Below are 25,150 nucleotides of genomic sequence, written 5' to 3'. Positions count from 1 at the left end.
ATTTTCTCCCCTACAGAAGGAGCTGGCCCGCTGCCAACGGCTCACAGAGCCTCATTATTTTACAACTGAAAACGCCTTTCATAATGCAATTACTCTTTGTTGCTTGCCTACATCCAGAAGCACATAAACACACCTATAGAGAGACTAAGCATTTGTTCATATTGTCACTACGAGGCTGAAAACAGAGTGTCAGAAGGAGGGGATTCCCCCCACCTTGTCTTAAGTTGTTCCAGTCTACATTTGAGAAGAAGGCGTGACACCGCAGTCTCTGGTAGCCCAGACGCTCTCTCGCTCCACACAGCAAGCCCCGCACCAAGTCAACAAATTGCTTACTGGCATGAGGCTCTTCTGGAAACTGTAAGTAACGCTGGAGGCAAAGGAGATGGGCATTCAATAATTATTCATTACTTGACTAATATAATGACTAAATTAATTTTTTCTGTAAGTGATCACCATACCAGACATACCTGAAAATTAAGAATGTTGTTTATGGTCTTGGTAGATGTGGCATCAGAAAAAGGCGACTTGGCATAGATCATCTCATATGCAATAACGCCAAGGGACCACCAATCGCACTCAGCCCCGTAGGCGCTCTGAGAGCCGCCGTTTATGACCGTCAGGACCTCTGGGGACAGAAAGTCCTGGGTTCCAACAGGGACTGTGGCAGTGGCTACCTGGAAACATTTAGAAAATACTTCAAATAGACAACTGTGGGTTACCGGTATTAAGACTAACCAAGGTATTAAAAAAATAAATAGTTTAAAAGCCGCAAATCTTTCAATCATACCGCTAATGTGGACTATACACTTAAATGCACAATTCTATATGGCCACAAATTTATAGAGTTTCAACATTTAAATTCTTTACATTTGAGTTCAAACTTAATTCCGAACCTGCCTGAATCGTATAATTTTACACTAAGTTATAAAGCAGCACACGTTCGTTTAAACTGGCCAAGATTTATCAAAAACAAATGTTTTTTATGACTGCACATTCAACATTTAATAGGATAGGACACAATTAAAGAATTACAGTTTACCAAAAAACAAATAAATACACCATGGCATTATTGGACTTCTTTTAGAAAATAGAAGAAAGAAAAAAGTCAAACTCAAATCAAACTAAATTCCACTTTTTATGTTTGCATATAAAATTTATTTTAATAAGAGTCAGAGTAAGGACTTTAATGCAGCACTTCCTGTGCTGCAGGATGCTGCCCACTCTCAGTCAGTCAGCTAAAAAATATGATACTATATTTTTCTTGTACTTACAGACCAACTGGCATGTTTGGAAATATTTCCATCTTGATAAAGTCAGTCAAAGCTGCTTTGAAACTCCATAAGGCAAAGTTATCCATAGGTTTTTAAACTTTGCGGTAATACTAGGAAACCTTTACTCAACGTTATCAAATTCCAAGGTCTCATTCAACCAACCCATTTCAGTGATGTCACTGTTAACACTGAAGTCAAGACCGTGTAATCTACTTACGGTTTTGTTTGCAGTCAACTTGGCAGCTGATCCAAAATCGGCGAGCTTAATGTGACCAGTCCGGTCGATGAGAATGTTCTCTGGTTTGACATCTCTGTAAGGAAATATTTTATAGGACATTTGATACTGCTTTTAAAAAGCTTTTTGTTGCCTCAGTACTTTAACAAGTCAACTACTCTAAGTTTAATGGAGCACATTAGGAAACATCAGCATTGTTTTTGTTTTTTTTTATACTTTATGCTGTCTGACTCGGACGTCAAACCAATTTAGTGAAAAACAAAGTAGCAACAACAACTCAGAAACTCTAGTGGCTCTTCCTTTTACCACACACTGAAGGGAAAGCAGTAAAGAGATGGATATAATAGCTTCGAGTGTCTAACCTGTGGACGTAACCCAGCTGGTGGACTGCCTGAATGGCTTCTACCAACTCAGCCAAATAAAACTGAGCCATTGACTCGTCAAATTGATCCTCGTATCGGTTCAGCAGAGACATCAGGTCACCGCCCGGCAAGTACTCCATGGCCTCAAGTCACACACACAGACAGACAGACAAAGTTGATAGAAAAGAACACAATAATAGAACACAAATAAAATATGATGCAATAAAATAAAACATTACATTTTAGAACTAGACAATATATCGAATCCCAGCCACAATTTCAAAGCGTGCAACACTGAGAACTACTTACATCTAATATTTGGTAGGATATAATATTTCAGGGTCCATCCGTTATGTTTGTAAATAACATATTTGGCCACTCTGATGGACTTTCACTTTCTTATATGCCCACACTTAATTTATATCATGAAACACCACTGTAATTAAACAGGCAAAAAAGATACTGAAGGACCCATTTAAAATCCTGTTAGGGGACTATGAACTACTACCTTCATGGATGTGTTACAGAGCAATCTACTGCACAAACAAACAATCATTTTAAACAATCTTTTCTTCCAACTTTTACTTCACTAGTTTTCATTTTTCTTTTTAAACTAATATTGTTACCGTTACAGATTGGTGGTTTTAACTGTTGTAACTTGCACATTGTCAGTTGTACCAGATATTTTCTGTTTGTTTTTTTGGTATGCATGTAACCTTGTAGTCATTGTACACCTGCCTCTCAATGAATGAGGTTTGGTGAGATGATGGCAAAGAAAAGGAGCAGTGAGGGGGGAAAATGGGTTAATCATGACTCGTATTGCCATTCTAGTATTCAACAAGCATGTCACATGTCATGTTTTCAGAATATATAGACCAAATATAGTCTGACATGCACCAACTAAACAGAAATTAGAACTGATTTTGGGACATGTATCAAAGCACATGTCCCAAAATTTCATCTGATTTTTTTCAAAACTAGAAAGAAATAACTGTGTCATATTTACAGACAAACCAGTGGGAGTTTTAAGTTAGGATGTATTTCGTAAACACAAAACATTTATTGTACTGTTGATTTTGGGCCGATCAAATGCAAACTGGCTGATTTCAATCGCTGAATATTCATCATCTACATGAGACAGCAATAAGTGTTGGACCACATATGATGCATCTGAGCTCACATCAAAGCTATGTTCAGATTAAGCTCATAGGGTATTTCTCCTCATTATAAATTCCTTATGTAAGGAGCGGATACTATTACAGATTTATCTCTGATACCGCAGTCAAAGCAGTGCTAAAAATAGACCAAGAATACCCGCAAAATCCCTGTGCAGTGTGCATTGCTGTGATCAAAGCGTTAAATAACACCCTTCCGGCGTAGCCAACATGCCAGAAATGATATCTCATTCGATATTTGCATACATTTTATCTGAAAACACAAATAACTGAATATTATTTTGGCAGTCTTCTGCAGCTTGGGGAGAAAGAAACTGGTCAAGTTGATTGGTGCTATTTGGTTCCTTCAACACACACACTTAACAGGCGAGAGCCCCTGGCGCATGAATGGTCTGAGAGTCTGAATGAACAGGAGCATTCTCTAGCGTTACCTAGCAACAGAGAGACTGGGAGCCTCTCTGACACACGGATAAAGATGGATGCTTTGTATTTTTGTCCATGCTCAGTTAGTGAGCAGGGTGGGAAAGAGGGGGAGTGAAACGGCGATGAAGAATTGAGATTGACATGCAGGGGGCATGAAGTAAGATATATATATATATATATATATATATATATATATATATGGGAGGCAGAAAAAAACCTCACTATGTAATGTACAGCTTTACTGAGCAGAAAATTGTTTTTCCTTCAACCTCAGTCAATGTGGGGTCAACACAAAGATTCCGTCGTGTAAGAAAAAAAAAAAAGGGTCGGTTTAGAGGCTGACAGAAACACAATTTTTGTAGAAAAGTTTCCTTCACTGAATCTGAATAAACCGTAGAGATGTAAAAAAAAAAATAAAAAAATTTAAAAAAAAAGACAACCAGCCACACTTTGCCAGACTGATACACTGAAGAAGAGAATAGCATGAGTCATGTCATTAATCATAAGAGGGGGTTAAAAGGATTTCTAGAGGTCTTGCACATGCTTTACTAAATTTTTAAGGCTGGTCTTTGTAGCTGACTCTTTCCCCTTTCTAAATTATTAAACCACTTATCAAGATTTAAAAGTAATTTAGGAACAAAAAGCAACCTGTCTAAGGGGATGATTCAGTGTCATGTCTGATCTTAGCAGATAATTCAGCAAAAAAAATAAAAAATTTAATAGCTACCTTTTTTTTTTTACTAGCAATATGTGTCCCATTTATCCAAGCTGAATGAACAAAACCCCCAAAAGATAATAGGTTTGCAGGATTTGAACTTGAAATAATGTAAGATTTCAGGGATTTTTATAAATACAGAATATGGTGCAGAACTTTGAATTTGTTGACTTTCTCTAACCCACACAGAGTGAAAAATATACAGAGGTTGAAAATGTCACTTTCATCCTCTAATAAAATATATGTGAATGCCCATTTGGGCGTAGATGGGAAACTCCACATTTTTTGTAGCCATCAGTGAGCTTCTGATACAATTTTGGCTACATATTTAGACACGGTTTACCAACAGTGGGTGGAATACTGGCAGGGACCTGAAAGTCTCGAGTTTTAAATAGGATTAAAGTATTTTTTGAAGTTTATGGTTGGCCTATTTAAATAATTAAAAAAAACAATTTTTATTTGGGTTTAAAACCATCGGCCTTCTGAAACAACCAATTGTGTGCATAGACAAGTATACTGCAGGTTGCCAAACAGACCCATCTCATGATTCTACCAACACCATGCTTGACAACTAATAAGGTTTTAGTTTTAAGTCTCATTTTGATGTAGACAGATCAATCTTTGTCTCATCTGAATTTTCTGTAAGCCGAGCCTAAGGGCGCAGAATTTGGAGTTGCCACGTTCTCAGTCAATGTAAATGTTAAGCATGTTTCACAATGAATCGTAAATCTCTTCTTGTAGTTCCTGTGTGCTTACTTCAGAAGTTTACAGTTCAAATCAAAAGCTTGTGAGTTGGACACTTCACAATGTTCCCAATCAAAGTTCAGTACTAGCTGTGTGCTAAATCTAAATACAGCAGGCCCTATGCTATCCCCAGCCGTTCACACACTAAGTCAGTATGCACTCGGTTGAGCTTACCCCATAGATCAACGGCACAAAACATCTCAACTGGGCTACATTCTTCTAGTGCAGCAACTTGACCACCAGGAAACCACAGCAAAAATTAAGCTGAAGTAGTTAGAAAACGCCTTAACCCTTATTAACCCTATTAAACATGCTACAGTCTCACCAGGTAGATGTGATCTTTATCCTGAAAGGCAAAAAGAAGCTGTGGAATCCATGGACTACTGTTCAGAGCCAGAATCCTCCGTTCCTCTTCATGAAAAACAACCTGCAAAGAAGTAAAAGGATAGACATACAGCATGTTGACTTAAATGTTTCACATTACCAGACTTGTACTTTGTCACTTTGTGAACAAATACAAAAAAGCAGCTTTCAGATGATTTCATTTATTAAAGGAAAAACTGTCCAAAACAACTTGGTCACAACTTGTAAGAAACCCAATACTTGGTTGTGTCACCCCTGGCAACACTAACCAGCATCTAATGTTCCTGAGCCTTCCACATCTCTGGAGGAATTTGGCCCCCTCTTTCAAAAAATGTTTTAATTCAGCAGCAATAGGGGGTTTTCAAGCCTATTCAAGATCACACCATGGTCTCTCAATTGGATCCTAATCCACAGTTTGAATAAGCTACTCCACGACTTTCACTTTGTTGGGTATTTTTCTTTGTGCTTTTTGAAGGTTGTCACTAAGATCTGATTTAACAAAAGTGTACTTCAACTTAAGGTCAAAAACTGATTCTTCTTCAGGGTATTCTGCTAGAGAGCCAAATTATTGGTTGCATCTTATATGGCAAGTTATACAGAAACTGAAGCAGGAAAGCAGACTAAGACCATCACACTACCACCTGCATGTTTGACTGATGGTATGTCATTCTTCCAATCAAAACAATCCTGTTTAGGAAATGTGAGACTAGGTTTTTTTGTTCATTTAGGTTAGTAGAGGAATTATCCCATGAATGCAAATTTTTAGCCCATGTTGACAGAGAGATTGTATTTATATGATGTTTTTGATGCTACAACCTTTTTTAGTCACTTTGGTTATCTGATTAACGTAACCAGATTAACGACTGACTATGTTCAACGGGTGCTAAAAATAACTTGTTTGAAACATGTAAGCATGACAGAAGAAATCTGGAAAGAGGTCGATCCTTTTTCACAGCACTCTTGCATGTAATGAAGGAAACCTTAGTGCCTAGTTACTAGTACTTATCTTCAACACAGAAAATACAAAGAAGAGCTTTATAGGAAATATTAACACACTATTATCAATCATCCCAAGACCTGATATTTGCCATTATGAACAGAATTTTGTTGTATTTAGTTTTATTATGGGATAGACTCCACTTTTCAAATTTCAACAGGACAAAGGCTACTAAATAGGCAATAGTCTGGAAATTAATAAACTACAATTTTCGTTCCAGCATCCCCCATGCCACACAGAACTAACTCCATGTTGCCCACTGATCTGTGAATCACTGTGTGAATGTGACACGTAGTGACAGAATGGGTCAGTATGGTAAGAGTGGTCGATTCACTTACAAAGCAGCTTTCCAAGATGGATTTCGATTAAAGAACATAAGTATTCAATTCAATTTAAAAATACTTTAATCCTAAAGAGAAATTAAATATAAAGTACAAATGGCATTGGTTACTCAAAAACCATGTCACTGTTCAGGATATCAAACTTGTAAATGATATCAATTCTTCTCTTCACTTTTTAATGTCTTTTCATCCTAAAAATGTAATTTAAAGTAAGCAAAATGGTTCCTTGTGGCATAAAGAAATAATTACTTGTTCATTCAAAGTCGTGTAGTTAGTTGCTCCTTTATCATCACTTCCTGACATTGCTCATGTACTGTTCCGACAGAAATCTGTTCCATTAGTCATATGCCAGAGACCACAGCTGTGAGATACCATACCCAGACTTTTTTTAATGTTATTCAGCCTTACAGCGCTCCCCTGTGGATCTTTCTGACAGTGCAGCTTAAGAACATTAAGCATATCAAGAACAATGTCAATGCAGGGATAGTGTTATTCTTCACTTAATTTTCTCAAAAGTATTGTCTCAATTTTGCAAGCTTGTCACATTTTGTTTTTTGGGCAAGTCAAATAACAGTGTCTTACATTTTCTTGAGTGCGTAGCACGGCCTTGTTCATCGTTTTCAGTGCACAAACATCACCAGTGGCTTTTTCTCTAACTACTCGAACTTCAGCAAAGCGACCACGGCCGACCACTGCACGGAGCTCAAAGTCATGAACCGCTGGCTGCAGGGCACGCAGCTCGGAGACCGCCTCAGAAACTGTTTAGGAGACAAGCATTAGGATGTAAGCAAGAAAAACGTGTTCATTATGATATATTCAGGGTTCCTACATATGACCAATCTCAAAATCCCACACTTTCCTTAGTAGTTTTAAAAAAAAAATAAAGTTCTAGTCATTTATGTAAAAAAATATTTATTAAACCGAGTTTTATTATTTATATATTATTATACTTATTTCAGCTCTATTTTCTTGCCTATTAAACATACAATTCCATAAATTTTGTGAGACAAATACAAGAGCTCACAGTAGATTTTAAAGATAGTTTTAAAAAATTAAAGTACAAATGCAAGAATTCATGGAAGAAAAGACAATTTTAAGACTTTAAAAATAGAACCTGCAAAAGACTGGAACAGGAAGCAAAGCTGATGGGGAAAGAGACAGGAGGATGAATGAATTATTATGAATGAATGTTACATATCGGTAACTTAAAAAGATGAAAACAATAATTGAGTTGGAAAAAGCTGTAATGTGGCAAATCAAAAATAAAAAAGTGCCTACTTTAAATATAAAACATAAAACACTTTTCAAAGTATCTGATTTTTATCTTTCAATCAATGGAAGAAAGAATAAAGTTGGCCATCTCAGTTTTCGCTTTTACATATTTATCAAGACTTCTCACTAGACATGCGTTCAGATGAAGTTACTTACATTTATGGACAAACTTTGCCACATGTTGAATCTTCATTAGCTCAGGGGATGTACACTCTTGGTAGAGAAGCAACAGAGCCTCCAGAAACTCCTCCCGTCCTAAGCTGCATCCTCCCTGCTGACCGCCGCACAGGCTCACTCTTCCCTGGGGACAATACAGGAAGGGGGAGACAGGTACTGACTGCGGGCTAAAGGTTTTAAAATGTGCCGCACAAAGCATATATACTGACAAATTAGCCGAATAAAAGTAAGAAAGTTAGATATGGCCATACCTGAAACACCTGGCTGAGACGCAAGCTGCGACTGGTGATTGGGTCGGCGGAGGAGCAAGGTGTTTTTAGGGTTCCCTGACTGACGTATTTAAATTTCAACATGGTTCCCTAACCCCAGATAACCTAGGTGAAAAGCACACGGTTATTCAAAGTTGAAGTACCGCTAATGTTGGATTTTTAATCAGTAAACGGACCGGCTAACCAAATGTCAACACACAGTCCATTTTGCTCGCGCTACGTCAACGGTAGCTAACGTTCACTTCTCTAAAATTGCTAACTAACGAAAACACGGCACTCGCTGCTGTTCTCAAATCATATGTATGTACACAAAGTACTGAGATGCGTAAACACTTACCACACTGCCATGCAGACAATAATAATACAGTGTTAACATAGACGCAGCGATAAGCCCTCTCTATTCCCGCTGTTGTTTCCGGGTGAACTTTCAAATTTTGCGCGTTTCCCGCCCACCTCACGAGCCTAGTGAATGGAGGTGCTTTCTGATTGGATATTCTTCATCTTCCTGGGCGGATCTGTGTATTGTTTCTAACCAATCACTGATAGTTGACCTCACCGGAGGGTTTCTCTGAGGAGGAAATGTTAGGGATATGTTGTTATCACAAACGTTAATCTGAACATTAAGTGAACACAAAGTTAGGGCCTGAAACATTAATTTGATTTCTCTTTGATCCCGGAAAATCAAAGAAAACTTTTCAAATGTATTTTTTGCACAAATATCAAATAAGATTAAAAGTATTAGTTGTAAGTATTGTGTCACTTTGAGCTCTCCATAGTTGTTGAGACTGTTTACCTTGTGGCTACTGGATATGTTTGCGTTTTTCAAGACTTAAAGCACTGGAATGCTCAGAGAAAGTCTGAAGCCGTTTTCACTGTTATTTTCCTGCAGCCCTTATTCTGAAACACCTAAGTTTGAGCTGCAAGGTAAGAACAAGACAAACGTAACTTTATCATACGCAGTGCCTTCCAAAGGTATTCAACACCACTTGAACATTTTCTCATTTTGTCACATTACATCCACTGCGTTTTAAGTAATTTTATTTGACATATCAATACAGAGCAGTGCATGTACTTGTGAAATGGCAAGAAAGTGATGTATGCATGGTGTTCCACTTTTCTTTTTACAAATAATACCCAAAAATATGTGATGTGCATTTTTATTCAAACCTTCGGAGTTAGTTGCAGATTTCACTGCGATTATAGCTCGAAGTCTGTTAGGGTTTGTCATAGGTACCTGCCGTGCACATCTAGACACTGGCACATTTGGCCATTCTTCTTCTCACTCAGATTGCATGGAGATTGTCAGTGAACAATGTGGCAATATGTCTGGCAACAAGTCTGGACTTTGACTGGTCCATTTAAACATGTAAACGTGCCTTAATAAAAAAAAAATCTTTCAGTTGTGTCTGAAGGTGAACATCTGCTCCAGTCTTGTCTTTCTCAGGCAATATTGGTTTTTCTTCAAGGAATGTCCTGTGTTTTAGCTCCATTCTTCTAATGCTGAATAAAAGGGTATGGTGTGTTGAGGGTTGGTTTGCATTTTCATTTTCAGACACGCAATGTTTGCAGGAAGGCCTTGTGTTACTCCTGTGTGGCTTATGGCAATCTGAAAAAGTGACCCCTTTTGGTTTTCTTTAAAGTTTTGGTGGATGTCTTGCTCGGTTTACAGTTGTGTCATTGTCTTTCCATTTTCAGATAATAGATTAAAAAACGCTGAGTGAGATGCTTCTAATTTTATTCCTGACCTTTCTCCTATTCCAGTGTGCTCTTTGCTCTTCATGACGCCATTTGCACATAGAAGTTGGACGTTAAAGTGTGGCAATATTTGTTAAAATCTGAGCCCCATGAGTGCATTTGCAAGGCAGTTAAGCACAAAGCAAAACGAAAACTTTAGAAGCAGATGCTTTTCCGCTTTTATGGAAAATCTATGTAGAAGGTTAGTATTCTAACCTTGGTAGAATATTAACTCATGTTGATAACCGTATCCGTCTATCATTTTGAGAAATTTCCATTTTATTTCTCATATCAACTAACTTGTCAAGCAGTCCTCTGTGCAGTACATAATAAGTACCATGAAACAAATGTGCATATAGCCAAAGTCAGGGCCAAAGCCTTTATTTCCAGCAGAGATACATGTTTCAATATTACCAGTTCCAGTTTCCAAAACTGCATGGTCAGGAAGCCTCACCCAAAAAGGAGCATGAAGGAGAAACCGGGGATTGGTCAGCTGCATTCAGCTTCCCCCAGTCAGTGTGGGTGTTGTCAGAGGTGTGCTGTTAAGGCTGGGGTTGAGTTTGGGGTTTGGGAGTGGGTTGGGGATTAGGACCGGGAGTGGGGTTGGGCGGTGCAGGGGAAGGGTCGGGGACTGGGGCAGGAGCAGGACCAGGGGCAGGGGCTGGGGCTGGTGGAATATAACACCCTCTCTTATGCCACTGCATGTCCCGCACACGTCGGACGGACTGGATCTGAGGTGCAGTGGCTCCCCAAGCATTCCAGTGCTTGAAGTCTCCATGTTCAAAAACGTACTGGCGCCCTCTGTAGCCGGGATATGTGTATCCCACCCACCTTCAAAAGAACAACAGTAAATTACAAATCATCACTTGAGGTACATCTGTCCTTTTGCTCCAAGCCTTTCAGTGTTTCAGTTCTACCCTTCAGGCCATTGGAACATATCCATTATTCCTTGTGACTGAGAAGGTATATCTTACGTTCCAGAAATAGCCTTAGCACTAGCCACACGGTCTTGGAAGCCATGAACCCAAAGGCTGGGTACGTCATCATCGACAATCTCCATCTTTCGTCCTTCAAATCCTGCATTCTCAAACAGGTGCAACTTGTGATCTCCACTTTCCTAAGGACAGAAAGCACACGCTTGCTTATGTCGCACTTCAAATCTGCAAAAGAGCCACGTTTAAATGCTTCTTACCACTTTGAGAGGCCTGAATGAGCTCAGGGTGTAGCTACTCTGGCAACTGGTCCAGGTGCTCCACCGAGGATACTCTCCTTTCTCGAGGACGAACTGCTCCCCACCAAAACCCAGGCACTCAAACCCTACCCATCTAACAACACAGACATACTGCATTACGTACAACTGCCAAAATGTAATGTGAGCAAACTCAAAACGAGAAAATGATGAGAGTCACTCACGGTCCTGACTCCACAATGACCGAGCCAACTCTCGGGGTCTTTTCCAACACGTCTTTACACTCGCCGGACAACTCCACCTTTTTCCCACGAAAGTTCTCCAACTCAAATACAGCCAACTTTAAAAAAAAGGAAAAGGTGAAGGTTGATAAACAGTGTAGTCCAGATGCTACTAAATTCAGCTTCACCGTGTGTGTGCTGACAGCACCTTATATGTGGCTCCAGCACCTCCTTGGCCCTTTTCTGCAGGCAGCTGGTCTGGGGTTCCCTGCTGTTCTGTCATGTTTTCTCTAGACAACCCCCCAAAAATCACATAGTTTAGGACAAATTAAGAAGAAGAATTTGCATATTTCAAAACTTTGATCTCACATGCAGGTTTCACTAGTAGGTTAAATTTGCACAAACCAAAACAGCTTTTGCAATTTTAAAATCACGTATTGCCTTTTAATCTTGGTAAAAGCAGATCATTTATTCAGTAAAACTTGCATTATGCCTCTTAAGAAGGATTAATTTACCTGGATGGCTTGTGCTTTGCTGCACCCCGAACAAGCCACGCTCTCCGTCTTTCCTTTTGTCTCGTCTTTTTGCCTCCTGCCTGTCTCAGTTTGAGGGTGTGTGTGGTTGTGGAGGCCTGGCGAGCGGTCGGTGGATGCCAGTGGGGGTATTTATGGTTTATTTCTGGCCACAGCAGCAAAAAGCCTGTTGATACAGCAAGTCTGTCGCACCCATTGTGTCCATCACACTGCATCTCAATAGCTTTGCCCTCTGTCCCTGGCACTGTGGCAACTGCTGGTCAGGTCTGCCCAGGCTGCCATCCCGATCGTGATCCTATAGGAGCAAATGCACTGACTGCCAGCCAAGAGCATCAACACAGATCAGTCTCACTCAGCACTATTGCATCGATCCAGCTTTTTTTTTCTTTTTTTTTGCATTTGTCATAACCCATCCAAAATCCTTCAGCTTAATTCCCCTTACCTCCTATGTCATTCAAAAATTGTTTGTACATTTCACAGTTTGGACCGCACAGTTCTGTTCATCATTAGAGTATCAAGTTATTTGTGTAAACCAGGATAAAAAAAAGACATATATGTATTTTATATCTATATATTATTTATCCCTTCACAGAATGAGCTGGACAGTGTCACAAGTGATGCGATGTCTGGATTTTCCTCCTTCACCTGTTACCCCTGCAACCTGACCTCAGATATGTGGGTGGGTGGATGGATGGATGGAATTCAACTGCTATGTTGACGATATTCATTTACATTCATCCAAAAAGACTAAAACATATTATTAGATGACAGGCATGTCCTGAAGAAATAAAAGGTTGAATTACCTCAGATTTTCTGGATTTAAATTTAAAGTCTTTTTGTTTTTTTGTTTTTTTTTCAGTCCCTCTTGACCCTCAATCAGACTCGGCGAATGTGTGTTGATGCTGAGGCTGGTTCTGGCGGAGCAGGTAGAAATGAAAGGTTTGTTTGCACTGTCACATGTTTGCTCAGGATGTGGATTGTATATCATATGTACAACATATATGATGATTTATGTAGTATATGATTATACTAAAATTAGATCAATGTGATTGCATGATTGGACTGGATTGAAATTAAATAACTTTTGGAGCACTATATAAATAAGCTGGTGTGAATTGTATACATCATTTAGAATTGATTAAACAAAAAGTATTAGAAAAAAATCCAGCCCCACTTTCTTAATACATGTAAAATATGTACTTCCCCATCAAAACAACACTCAAACTTATTTCATAGAAAATAAAAACTTTTATTAAAGGTCCCTCAATTTCCGTTAAGCATACACTATTATGACCAAAGTGGTCACAATTTTCTAGTAATAAAAAGGCACATGGTTTTCTAAGTTTTACAATCTTGAACACACACACATATAAACACACACACTTCCTGAATCTGTTATTGTCCCCAGAGAAAGAAATAGAACTTCAGAATGTGAAACTGACAGTGTTGTAACAAAACACAGGAAAAAACTCAATCCTCTGTAAAAGTAACTTCAAACATGATTTTCCTATTGCTCAAATTTTATTGCATGGGTGGAAATATAGTAATGTTTTCTTAAAGTGCTTCAAACTTTCCTTGAGAAGAATTGTGATAGGATATAAAAAAATAATCTGCGCAACTTAAAACTAAAAACACACATCCACTTAGTGATTCTGTACATTTCTATGCTTTTTCCATTTGTGTCTTTTAGTTGTCTATGCTGTGTGAAGATGTTTCCAGTAAGTTTAAGGATTTATGTCTGGACCTGCACATCTTCTAAGGGATCTACAAAAGTTAAAGCATTGGATTTAGTGGTAGATTTTGTGTAAATCCAGTTAGTGGTGCATGTCAGATTAGGTAAAAAGACTGAAAAGTCCCTTATTTTAATAAGCATAATCAGTATTCTGATGAGATGTAATGCCATCATTTCCTCTATGATGGATTTCACATTCACAGATTAAGACACAGAATGGCTTTGCTCTAAGGTACACTCAAACATCCACAGAGCTCTCAGACAGTGCTTGGAGAAATATTTACGTGGCAGCAACATCCAACGGCCTCTGCACACAGCCATGGCACCATATTTCATTTTTAACACACAAAAGGGCATTGTTGCCTCTGTGTCCAGAAAAACCCCCCGCAATTTCTTCTCTCTCAGAAAAGATCCAAAGTAAGGCACTCAAAGTGCAGAACGGAGCAATCATCATTACATCTGCCATCAGCAAGGAGCTGAAACGATCCAATTCCCGCTGAAGAGTGTGAAAGCCGTGTCTCTCCTAAAGAAAACAAAATGCGTCGGATGTTATTTTCTCTGAGAACTGTGAACTTCAAATGCAACTGAAACCTTGAAATGTCCCACAAATCTAAAAACAATAGCGATAATTATGTCTCTATTTTCATCTTTTCGTGATTTATTTGAAATGTTGTGGGTACAAGGGATTTTTTTTTTAAGTCTAAATTTCATTTGAATTTTCTCTCATCAACATAGTCTCAGATACATACATACATACACATACACGCACACGCACACACACACGCACACACACACACACACACACACACACACACACACACACACACACAATAATATTTACATTTATGCCAATGGCCACATCCCGGCAGGTTGTTATATATATTATATTTTAATTTGATTGGTTTACTGGCACTTAGCTGACTTTTAGTGTGAGTTTGCAGAGTATTAATAAAGTAGAGTCAGGGTTTTCTAAAAACTTAATGTTAGTTTGCTTTAACCTTAACCTTCATTTGTGTTCTGGGATCATAATCCATCTGGAGCATCCAAATGTATCCAAGGTTTTGCCAGCTAACTGCTCGATATCAAATGAAAGAAAATGGAGATACCGCCTCTTCTTTAGTATCTGTACTCTGTGCAATGTGTCTGTATCACTCGCAGCAAGACAGGCCCACAGAATGATGCTGACACCACCATGCTTGACAAACACTATTCTGAGAGCCTCGCTTTGACTTCTTTTACCACATTTATTTTTGTTGTCTGCCCATAAACTTTGTTTCCTGTTGAAAATTTCAATTGAGTTTGAAATAAGCCAGTTTAAATAAGTAGTTTTGGTAACTACTTTTTCTTCATGACACTGGGGTATGGATTTATTTGAGCCGGTATGTATAATTTAGCTGTTTTAGTTCATTTTAAAGCTAAAAATGAATATGATTCTTGTCCATGATGAGTGAAAGTAAACTTACTTATGTCTGGCTAAGTTTCACCATTCTGCTGAGTCGTCCGCTTCCTAGGCGCTGGCCTGAGATGCCTAAGAAGATGAGACGACAAGATGAGACATTGCTGATAGCCCAAAATGAGCGTCTCAATAAATTTCTCCAAATGTTTATTCATTTTCAAGAGGTTGACCTCTTCAAAATGTTTAGTCATTCTCAGAGCTTACCCTCCGTCCTTAATGACTGCAGGGGGCAGCACTAGTTTAGCTCCTGCGAGACGAGGCACCACGCGAGGAGTTCCTGAGGCCTGCGACGGAGATGGAGCGGCTTTATTATTTTGACTTTCGGTCTCTTGTTCTCCTCTGTCTTCTGCCGATCTCTCTTCTGCTTCAGCTGCCACGCCACCGGTTTTCTTTTTTATTCCAATCTGAAATATTGAGCACATTTTACATAATGGTGTGGGTCTATGCCTTAATAAAGAAAGGAAAAAATTAAAAACATTTTTATTTAACTTACAAGTAGATCTTTAGGGTTCAGCCCTGGAAACATGGGAACCCTCTGAGTAGAAGAATAAACTGGCTTTGATTCAGGTGGCTCCTCCTCTGAGTCTGACTGGTTGTCTTTTTCATCTAAGAACAAAGAAACAGATCAGTCAAACCCTACAGAGAAACAAAATTTCTAGTAAATCACAGTTTTCAGGCAAGACAAACTATTAGGAGATACAATGTAATAACTGTTACCCTTAAAGACACTCAATTGTACTTTGGCAGCTTCAGCCGACCCTAATCTGAGAGAGCGAGATGGACGCGTTCGTGTTAGCCTCCTGCCCAAAACTGCTTTAGATTTTTGTGAGCTGTTGTCAAGCAGAGGGGCAGAGTTCTGTGGAGAGCAACAAAAACACACGAGTAAATACTGGTGTACATTCACACAATAAAACCATAGGGAAGAGGACATTATTTTCCTAACTTCAAGATGTATGTTGCAGTATAAAATCCTTTTATGGCAGAGAGATTTAGATTTTTTTTTTTTTTTTTACCGACCTCACAGACTGCATCTAAATCCATCTCTCTTTGAGAATCATTATAATCCAGATCTTCAGAGGAAGCATCAGGGCCGGCAGTTGGACTGAAAAGAATAAAAGCTCTTCAGGGTTGAATGTACACAAATATTTCTGGCAACTTTTTGTACGACTTTTCATAGAAAAAAAAGCTTTTCAATGTAATTTCCAGTCGGGTTTATGACCACGTCACAAACCTCAGGATTAGAATTTTTCTGTTTATTTTTAATGCAATGTTTAAGGTTTACTATTTTTCTTTTAATAAATGAATTAGTTTCACAATACTTAATTTATTTTTGCTGCTTATTTTTTCTGTAAAGTCCTTTAAATTACCTTGTATTTCAATTGCTCAATACAAATAAACTTTCTATGCCTAACAATATTTATTTGTTAATTTATTTTTTGGCATTTCTTTTTGTTCTATCAAGCAAAAACCTTAAATGAATGATGTGTTCAATTAACCACCAGGGGGCAAAGACAATTTAGTGTCCAGCTCTTCTTGTTTATGCTGTTGTAGTGCTTTGTTCTTTATATATTATATATATTCCTTATATATCTCCTTCAGGTTCTTTAGGTTAAATCTGTGTATCATTCAGGTAGATATACTTTATTTTTAGGTATGTTATAAACTTTATCTGTTATGGTTATATTTGTATTATTAATATATAAGGCCTTGGATGGTGTAGCTTGTCAACTAATAAGCAATTTACCTTTGGGGATCAATAAAGTCTATTCAATTTGACAAATGATTTTATTTTAGAATAAAACTTATTCATCTACCTGTCAGGTCCGGAAGTTTGTTCAGAAATCCCATCCTGCTCACTGTGCAACAAAGTCTGGATGAGTTTGTCCTCATCATTTGTGATGTAGCTGTTAACCTGTCGCTGGGAAATGGAGACAGAAATTTAATGACACAATGTTTCAGAACCAAATATAACTCAAAAGATGCTTTTAATATGGTAGGCTGCAGAGAAGATGGGGAAACTCAACCGTGGCATATTGTTAACAAAGTGCAGATATCTTCTAATTTAACTCTACCTATGCTCTATAGGAGCTGCTCTGTAAATTGGAGCTGTTTTTTTCTGGGGAGCGAAGGCAGGGGGTGTAGGGGTGGGTGATGGGAGGGGAGAATGGACTGTGTGCTGAGCCAACAGTGCTAACTACATGGGGAGAGAAGAAGACTAAGGATCAGCCAAGCATATGTCTTTTAATGAGCTGGTCACAGAGTCTGAGCTGTCCTCAATAAACACCAAGAGCAAGAGCACGCACAGCCACACACACCTAACCCACGCATACACACACACTGCTGATGTCACGCCCTCATGCTGGAATGCACGGGTACACACACCACACCAAAGCTACTCTGTGTACTTCTCTGCAAGCATTCCTCTAAGCTCACCTCATGGCCTGTCAAGAGGCACATCCCACTTTTTGTTTTTCCTGAAACCGTCACCTGGATACAAGGCAACACTCGAGTAAACACCAGCGCCCACATCTCATCATCTTCATGGGCCCGTTTATTGCTCAGGGCTCACAGGGCAGCTTAATTTGCACAAAGCCTGTTATCTAGCGGCATAACAGCATGAATGAATAGGCTTATGGTGATTTTCCTATAACCACAGCCTGCGTTCAGATGCAGCAAACAGAATCAGAGAGGCTGAACACAGGAGGACGGGCTGTAATGTAACCTGTGTTCATCCTAGCAAGGCATCAAGTGGTTATCCTAATATTTAACGTAGCTCCTGCTGAATCAAAAGAAAGGCTCCTAAAGTAAAGAGAAAAAAACTTTTCTTTTTTTTTCAGGAACACCTGTTGTTCACGGAAGGTAAAAAACATGGCTCACCAGCTAGAAAGACGAGTTTGTACAGCTGAGAATCAGAGTTCTGTAAGGGATTCACATTTTTTCTGCTATTTGCTCTTTAGCAATGCCAAAAAAAAAAACTGTATATTTGTTTTATTTTACTTCTAACACTCTGCAAATAATCCGTTTATGCCTCAAAATAGCTAAGATATTTACTTTAACTTCAGCAGAGTGTCACAAAATTTGACATGATATAAAAAAAAAATATATAGTCAAAAACAAATTTGGCATCCAACAACACGCATATTTTCACAAACACTCTGGCCTCCACTGGCACACAAGGCAAATATTATCAATACTTGTTGCTTTACACAATAAGAGAGTTCAAGTTCTTTGAAAGTTTATGCGAGGACATTGTGAGCTGCAGCCAGTCTAACATGTGGTGTGTAACTGATGTAAGGCTGGATCCACTTTAGATTTTTAATCTTGTTTTCTTAGATCAAAGACACAACAAAGGACTAATCTTTATATATGAGATATGAAACAGATAATCACTCCTCACACTCATCCAGGAGTGTGAGAAGAGTCTTAGTGAAGTCAAATAAGAAACAAAGATATTAACGACTTAACAAATTTTGAAGAACAGGTCTGTTGCCTTGTCATGCCATTATATGCATTTTTTTTAGTAGGGGTAGTTTTTTTGTTAAATCCATGAGAACTTCTCTCTGATTCCCCAAACAGAAATTACTTTGAGTTCCGTCTATTCCAGATACAGCAGGTACTTAGAAGAAATACATCACACAAACCCAAATGAAGTTTTTCACGCAGAAAATCCCTATAAAGCAAGTACTTAGAATGCAACGTTTTTATTAAATCTGCCATCATGTTGCATTGCTATGCAATGGTTGAATAATCAAATAATTAATCTTTTCCATGAAGTAATTATAGACCTTTATGCTGCAACTGGACATAGTAAACACTATGTGCCAGAGAAAATACTCCCTTTTTTTCTACAGATTAACAATAAATGCTGTTGTGGCTTTATCTACTTTTATCTAAAGACAGGCAGAAATCAAGACGCTTCCTCGTACGACATGTCTGTCTTCAATCCCTGAGATGTTCTACCAGCTCAAGAACAGCTGAACAAGTGTAGACACAGCGACTGTACAACTTAAAAGCTCCCTCTACGTGTGACAGAACGTGTTTATGAGACTGGCAGAGGAGGGACGCAAGACTGGGCAAAGTCTGTATCTATACACTTTACTTGCATCATTTATTTGTTGCACTCAATAGAATGTAAGAGATGCTAGATGGAGCTAAGCGGAGAAGACAAACAGGCCATAAATGTTGCAAACACAAGCAACTTGAGTAAAAAAAAAAAAACTGGCCTCAAAATTATAACCAGACATCTTCAGTCTGTCAATGTTATTAAAAGTGATTGTTGCCTTTCGGATACATTGACACTTTTTCCTAGAATGGTATGGTTTAGAATAGGTAAAATAATTTTCATAGTCAGAATGGTACAGTCAAAGTCCAGATCTAAATCCATTTGTGGCCAGATGAAAAAAAACTGAAGTTCTCTGAAGCTCTACATCAAATCTGACTGAGCTTGAGTTACTTTGCAAAGAAGAATAAGAAAAAACGTCAGTCTCTATGTTTTCCAAAGCAGCCTACAACCTACTTGTACATACTTGTAGCTGTAATTACAGTGACTGGGGGTCCTTTGCTAAAGATACATTCAAGACGGCAGAACACAAATGTGGTTTTAGTTTGCAAAAAGATCCAAAACTATGTGTCACTTTCCTTCCACTTCACATTTATTTTCAACATTGTGTTACTTTAATCCACAAATGCTAATAAAAAAACAGTAAAGGTTTATGGTCCTGACAAGAAATTCATTTTAAAAAGTTTAAAGGTGTGCTTACTTTTTGCAAGGTACTGTATTCACATATAGCACGGAGGAGAAAACGTGCAGCCAGTGAATGAAATTAAGTGAGTGTAAACAACACAAGGCAGATGTGCAGAGCAATAAAAATCCCATCTGATAAAGACGTCAGAGGTTGTCACGCTGTGTCTTTGACCTCAGCTTTATCTGTGACGCACACAACACAGAAGCAGAAAGGGAAACACATGCAGACCGATAAAACACCACATTCAGACAACTTCATCAGATAACCGCGTCCTTCCTGAAACAAACTGTAGCCGCCTGAAACATTCCCTACCTGGATTTGCATGGTTGCTTTTTTAACACACGGGAGTGGGGGTTTTAGATTAGGAGATCATTGACGAAGAATAAGAGTGAGCGAAACGTGCTGCTGAGCATCACTGACTAACTAAGGATTTAAAAGACTCCTGTCTGTATCCAAGATGAATGAAAACAGCCAGGAAATAAATGTCTGTAAAGTAACAATTTTTGATATTCTTTCTTACGGAGCGGGTTTCGGCGGCTCTCTTCTGAGAAGACTGCCGACTTCTGGCGGTGAAGCGTCGCAGGGAACGCCGGCTACGTCTGGCGAAGCTACGAAGGGGCGACATGGCTCTCTGAAACCTTCCCCCTCCATCTCCACCTTCCTCTTCTTCCTTATTGTCAACATCCTCCTCTTCTTCCACCTCCTGCCTCTCATCTGAGGGGCCCCACACCAGCTCCAGAGCTCCTTGCAGGGACCGGCGGACACTGCCCACCCAGCTGGCCACCTGCAGCTGAGTGGCTGACAGCTTTCCTCCCAAGTACTGCATGGTTGCTCACAAAGCCAACAGAGTCACCATGGGAATGGGGTCACCAGAAAAAAAAGATTCTCGACTTAGTTGAAGGTGAAAAGGTCTTGCAGGTAGTTCAGAATGACAGGAAGTCTCCATGGTAGAAGATTAAGCCCATCTTTTCATCCATATTTTGTGCAAACACAAAGTGAGCTGGAAGTAAAGAAAATTTGACTCAGTCCCTGACGTTTTCTGTTCCTGTGTTCCCCGTAACAGCTATGGCATCCTAAATTCATTACGTCAAACCGTAATGAATTTAAAAGAGACTAGAATAAGTTTGCATCACGCACTTCCATTTGTTGTGACTTTGGAGGTTATAAAAAGTAAATATGACAAATTATCCTCTCTCTTCATCTAAAACAAAAATTGTTGGAAGTATGATTATCCCAAAAAGCAACATGGCAAATATCCGCAATTCCAACAATCCAACGCCAAGTAACGAGCAGTAGACAATCCCTGTATCTCCAGCAGAGCTCACTGGTTTCAAAGAAAAGTAAGAAAAAGGCTTTGCACTCGGGCGCGAGAAATCCAGCAGGGAAATAAAGAAAAAGTAGGTGTGCCAAGGTGCTCTCTGCACCTCCCTCCGGGGCTCTCTTCCTGTAGGTAAATGCAACCAGCAAATGAACCGGGTGTTTGTGAGAGGGAAAGAGAACAGAAAACTGGAGTGAAAGCTGAGTTGGTGAAAGAATGGACAGCAGCCCGGTGGAGTTTTTTGTTTGCACACAAGCCCATCCTCTTGTCCGAAAGGAGGGTTGGGGAGATTGAGAAGGGAGACGGACGGAGAGAATGAGAGCATGAAGGAACACCATGTATGGTCATTCTGACATGCTGCCCTGTTATACAAATCCACATGAGGACACACACCTCTTATCATAAAATCCATCACCTGTCTTTATGTCAGTACCCTGAATAAGGATGCACGGTTGGCTGCACACCATCTGTTTGCCCAGTAAACATAATATTACCCAGTCTGCTACAAACTAACTTCTCTATGTTGTTCTCCAGAATTTAATACTGCGGCATAAAAAGGCGCCATCCTTGTATTTGAAGTCACTCAGTTAAGTTTTTAGAGTGAAAAGCAGTGCAGAAGCATAGAAAATATGTCAGCATTTCTGTGGCGCAGATGAAGGAAGTATAATTTCCAAGTGCAGTGGCGCCACTCTGTGGTGGAAACAATAATTGCTTGAGCTGACCAAAGCAGCTCAAAGACTCTATACAGGTGGACATATGCAATGCACAGTGATGTTGGACATGTAAATTAGGTGTTTTATAGTTTGTTTATTAAAGCAGAGACACAATGACACACAGTTCAGGGCTCCTGGGTTTGGTGTTTCAGCACTTCTGCAAATATGATGCATGAGCAAACAGGTGCTAAAGTAATCTCTCTTGATTGGCTCATTTCAGCCCCTCTGAAATGAGGGGCTCATTGGCTGCAACTTGGCATTAGCTGCCACTTGGCATTAACTTGGAGTAAAAATGCTACCATTTATTGATATTTTAAACACAAATACAAAATAATATATTTATTTTTATTTAGAACAGTTTGCTAAATTATTTATCCTGCTTTTTATGGTTGAAATATTATCGGAGACTTTTGTTCATTGTTATTTTTATTCTAGCATAGCAATTCTCAACGTGGGCGGTACCGCCCCCCAGGGGGCGTTCAGAGGACAGCAGGGGGTGCTGGTGGACATTTTTGCAAAAGGGGGAGAGCTGGGATGGACCTTACCACAGGGGCCGCATTTCATTGGCTAATGCCCATTTTACGTCACTGCGCAGCTATCACGTGCCTTACCGTCTCACAAACTCATGCTAATATACATTGTGGACTACCAGACCGACAGAAAGTTTTTGCGTCAGGACTCAAAAAAATATTGGTTCTCCATCAGTGGGGTATCTGTACAGGCGATGTCAGGTATCCTGATCGTATTTGTGGAACTAAAATTTACAGATTTCCAAAATCTGAAACGGAATGCCTTGCTTGGATCAAAGCTTGTGCACGACCGCATTTGCTGCTCAACCGTCGTAGGATCAATAAGAACAAAGGAGTGTCTGCTGGTGTAAGTATTATTGCTTTGCTTTCTTTGTATTTAGTGAATGAAAAAAAGAAAGTCAATAATAAACACATCCATTATGAAAACCTTTTAGCCAAGTACAGCATAATGGCAGTACCGATACAACTTCTACATCCTGAAGCCTGTCTGTTACAGTCTTACGTTAGCTGAACAGATCAATATGCAATGTGTACCGTATCTGACATACATTAAAGATTTTATTTCACCTGAAAAGGCTTTTTACTAAAATGTAATCGTGTTAGCCACAGACCTAAGCACATTTGAACCCTCAAAACCATGAATGCCCGACTTACCCAGCCTTGCAAGAACAATAGGTGTCAGTGATCTTGTCCACGGCTATATTTATGCTGAGGGTGTGAGAATCTGCTGTTTTTCTCATCGACCGGTAGCATTTAGCTGTGATGCGCACAATGTTGGAGGCATCGCGTGGCTCAAACACCTTGAGGTCATCCAAAAAAGATGACATGAACTTGTTGGTTCCCTTGTCCATTGTCGTGGCTGATATTTTGGGAAAATCTGGCAGAAATGCTACACTAATCGACTCAGAAATACTCTGCAGAGAACAAAAAATGCCATGTTTAGACATTGGAGCTATGCTCCAATGTCTAAACATTGGAGCTTAGCTCGTGACTTCATGTCCCACGTGACATGAAGTCACGTGGGACTTTCGAGGGGCGTTTCAGGGCAGAGCTTCGTAAGGTCCATTCCTTTGGGGGGGGCGTTTTGTCGAAGGTAAACTTTACACCTTAAATGCACAACAATGCCAGATTAGACTTTGAGCAACTTGGTAAAACTGTATTGTGTAACAGTAAACCATGCTTGGCTGCAACTGTATCAGTGGAAGCTCTTCTTCTATTCAGTGTTTGTTAGCTTCTGTTAGCTTCTTGGCGCAGCTCCGTTCTCCTGCTACTGGTAGCTAAAATCACGATATCCTCACTGTGTATCCCTCTGAAAAATGAACCTATTTAAATAAAGAAATCCCTCTATGGGTGATACCACGATAGAGAGCGTTCATTTTATGGCGTTAACACCGGTGCTGTAAATGGTCCGGTATGGTCCGGTAAGTGCTGTGATAGAACAACACAGCACTTTTAAATTTCAATAATCAGAATACCGAAATTGTTTCCGTTGTTTTAAAAGGTTTATGTCAGTCTGCCTTTTTCCCAGCGATACGCTTCCCAACCGCCCTGCACCTTAGGGGCTTAAAACAAAAGACGAGCACATTGCGCAAAACTCTGAAACAGGAGAAGCGGGACATAAAACKGAGCGACAAACTAGATGTGAATTATGGCATAAAAACAGAGAATCCGACGCTGAACAGTGAAAAATCACATGATGTGAAACACATGACGATTAGGCGGCGCAGCAGGTGATGAGTGAAGATTACTGATGGTCAAGAAATGATAAAATAAATCTAGCAACAGGAAAGAAACTAAAGTGGACATAGCAATAAACCAGGAGAGGATAATACTAATCAAATGAAACTAAATGGAAATGAATGAAGAACAAAATGCAAGAATAAACTAAGAAACTAAAGTAAATACAGAGGAATAAACTTGTATGGCAAGACCTTTCGAGCAATAAAGAATAAACAGACACTATTTCCAGATAAAAGGTAAAAAAAAATTTTTAAAATATCATGGGTTTGTTGAGACCACATCTAGTACTGAGAATTAATATATTTTACAGACCATAACAGTTAAGAACTTATCACTTATTTATGTTTTTAATTAGATTTGATTTATTTATTTCTTCAATATTATTTTTCATGTCAGTGTTATTGTCATGGTGGTGTTCAGTGACTCCATGACACTTTCAATTTGACTCATTAGGATTTCATTAAGAACCAGATTTGTAATTTCTGTCCAGTAAAACTATTAATCTATAAATCAATAGACAGGTCTATATAAAGATATAATCCATGTTTCTGTCTCATATTTGTATGGTATTAAAAGGATCTGGAACTTTTTGTTTTTCCACTGAAAGCTCTGGTTTGCACAATAAACGCCATGAGACGCCATGAGGGTGAAGTTTTATGGATGATACTCTGATGTCCCATTCTCCTGAAGGCAGCACAGAGCTGCACCACCAGAAACACACAGAAACACTGAAGAGAAGAAGAGCTATGATTAATGTAGTTACAGTTCTATCCATGTTTTAATGTTGCAGAGCTCAGTCGTTTTGCAAATTGATCAAAGTTTAAACTGGCATGTTGTACATCTTTTATCTGGTCATTTTGTGGAATATTTAACAACTAGAAAATGGCACAAAATA

At 39.1% G+C, this 25,150-nt stretch overlaps 3 protein-coding genes and 1 long non-coding RNA gene across 12 annotated transcripts in view; 1 reads left to right on the top strand and 3 right to left on the bottom strand.

The window, feature by feature from the left end:
- Positions 1-8,786, bottom strand: part of cita (citron rho-interacting serine/threonine kinase a) — a 42,703-nt gene extending 33,917 nt beyond the window's left edge. For all 7 annotated transcript variants that reach the window (XM_008409416.2, XM_008409419.2, XM_008409418.2 and 4 more), the window contains exons 1-9: positions 8,682-8,786; positions 8,327-8,449; positions 8,055-8,199; positions 7,209-7,384; positions 5,251-5,352; positions 1,869-2,011; positions 1,489-1,582; positions 468-674; positions 214-367 (exon numbers count right to left, since the gene is read on the bottom strand). In XM_008409416.2, coding sequence (XP_008407638.1) covers positions 214-367; positions 468-674; positions 1,489-1,582; positions 1,869-2,011; positions 5,251-5,352; positions 7,209-7,384; positions 8,055-8,199; positions 8,327-8,428 — 1,123 coding nt within the window. In that variant the 5' untranslated portion in view covers positions 8,429-8,449; positions 8,682-8,786. The remainder of the gene's footprint in view (positions 1-213; positions 368-467; positions 675-1,488; positions 1,583-1,868; positions 2,012-5,250; positions 5,353-7,208; positions 7,385-8,054; positions 8,200-8,326; positions 8,450-8,681) is intronic.
- Positions 276-14,127, top strand: LOC103464976 (uncharacterized). 2 transcript variants are annotated; one of them, XR_001776621.1, is made up of 3 exons: positions 276-357; positions 12,614-12,700; positions 12,881-14,127. It is a non-coding gene; the product is annotated as an uncharacterized LOC103464976 (long non-coding RNA). The 2 variants fall into 2 exon arrangements; XR_533727.2 differs by lacking the exon at positions 276-357 and adding an exon at positions 8,986-9,268.
- Positions 10,429-12,251, bottom strand: LOC103464975 (beta-crystallin B3-like). The gene is made up of 6 exons (XM_008409427.2): positions 12,004-12,251; positions 11,697-11,778; positions 11,492-11,607; positions 11,271-11,403; positions 11,053-11,195; positions 10,429-10,909 (listed from the first exon to the last, which is right to left on the bottom strand). The coding sequence occupies exons 1-6, from the start codon at positions 12,234-12,236 to the stop codon at positions 10,621-10,623; spliced, it is 996 nt and encodes a 331-aa protein (XP_008407649.1). The 5' UTR covers positions 12,237-12,251; the 3' UTR covers positions 10,429-10,620.
- The window catches only part of LOC103464974 (calponin homology domain-containing protein DDB_G0272472-like), a 31,047-nt gene continuing 19,146 nt past the window's right edge, over positions 13,250-25,150 (bottom strand). For both annotated transcript variants that reach the window (XM_008409424.2, XM_008409425.2), the window contains 7 exons: positions 17,024-17,127; positions 16,227-16,311; positions 15,927-16,065; positions 15,703-15,815; positions 15,414-15,613; positions 15,217-15,281; positions 13,250-14,276 (listed from right to left, as the gene is read on the bottom strand). In XM_008409424.2, coding sequence (XP_008407646.1) covers positions 15,227-15,281; positions 15,414-15,613; positions 15,703-15,815; positions 15,927-16,065; positions 16,227-16,311; positions 17,024-17,127 — 696 coding nt within the window. In that variant the 3' untranslated portion in view covers positions 13,250-14,276; positions 15,217-15,226. The remainder of the gene's footprint in view (positions 14,277-15,216; positions 15,282-15,413; positions 15,614-15,702; positions 15,816-15,926; positions 16,066-16,226; positions 16,312-17,023; positions 17,128-25,150) is intronic.

This window comes from Poecilia reticulata, linkage group LG5, assembly GCF_000633615.1.
Source record: "Poecilia reticulata strain Guanapo linkage group LG5, Guppy_female_1.0+MT, whole genome shotgun sequence".
Taxonomy (NCBI): domain Eukaryota; kingdom Metazoa; phylum Chordata; class Actinopteri; order Cyprinodontiformes; family Poeciliidae; genus Poecilia; species Poecilia reticulata.
This window is presented reverse-complemented; position numbering and strand designations above follow the sequence as displayed.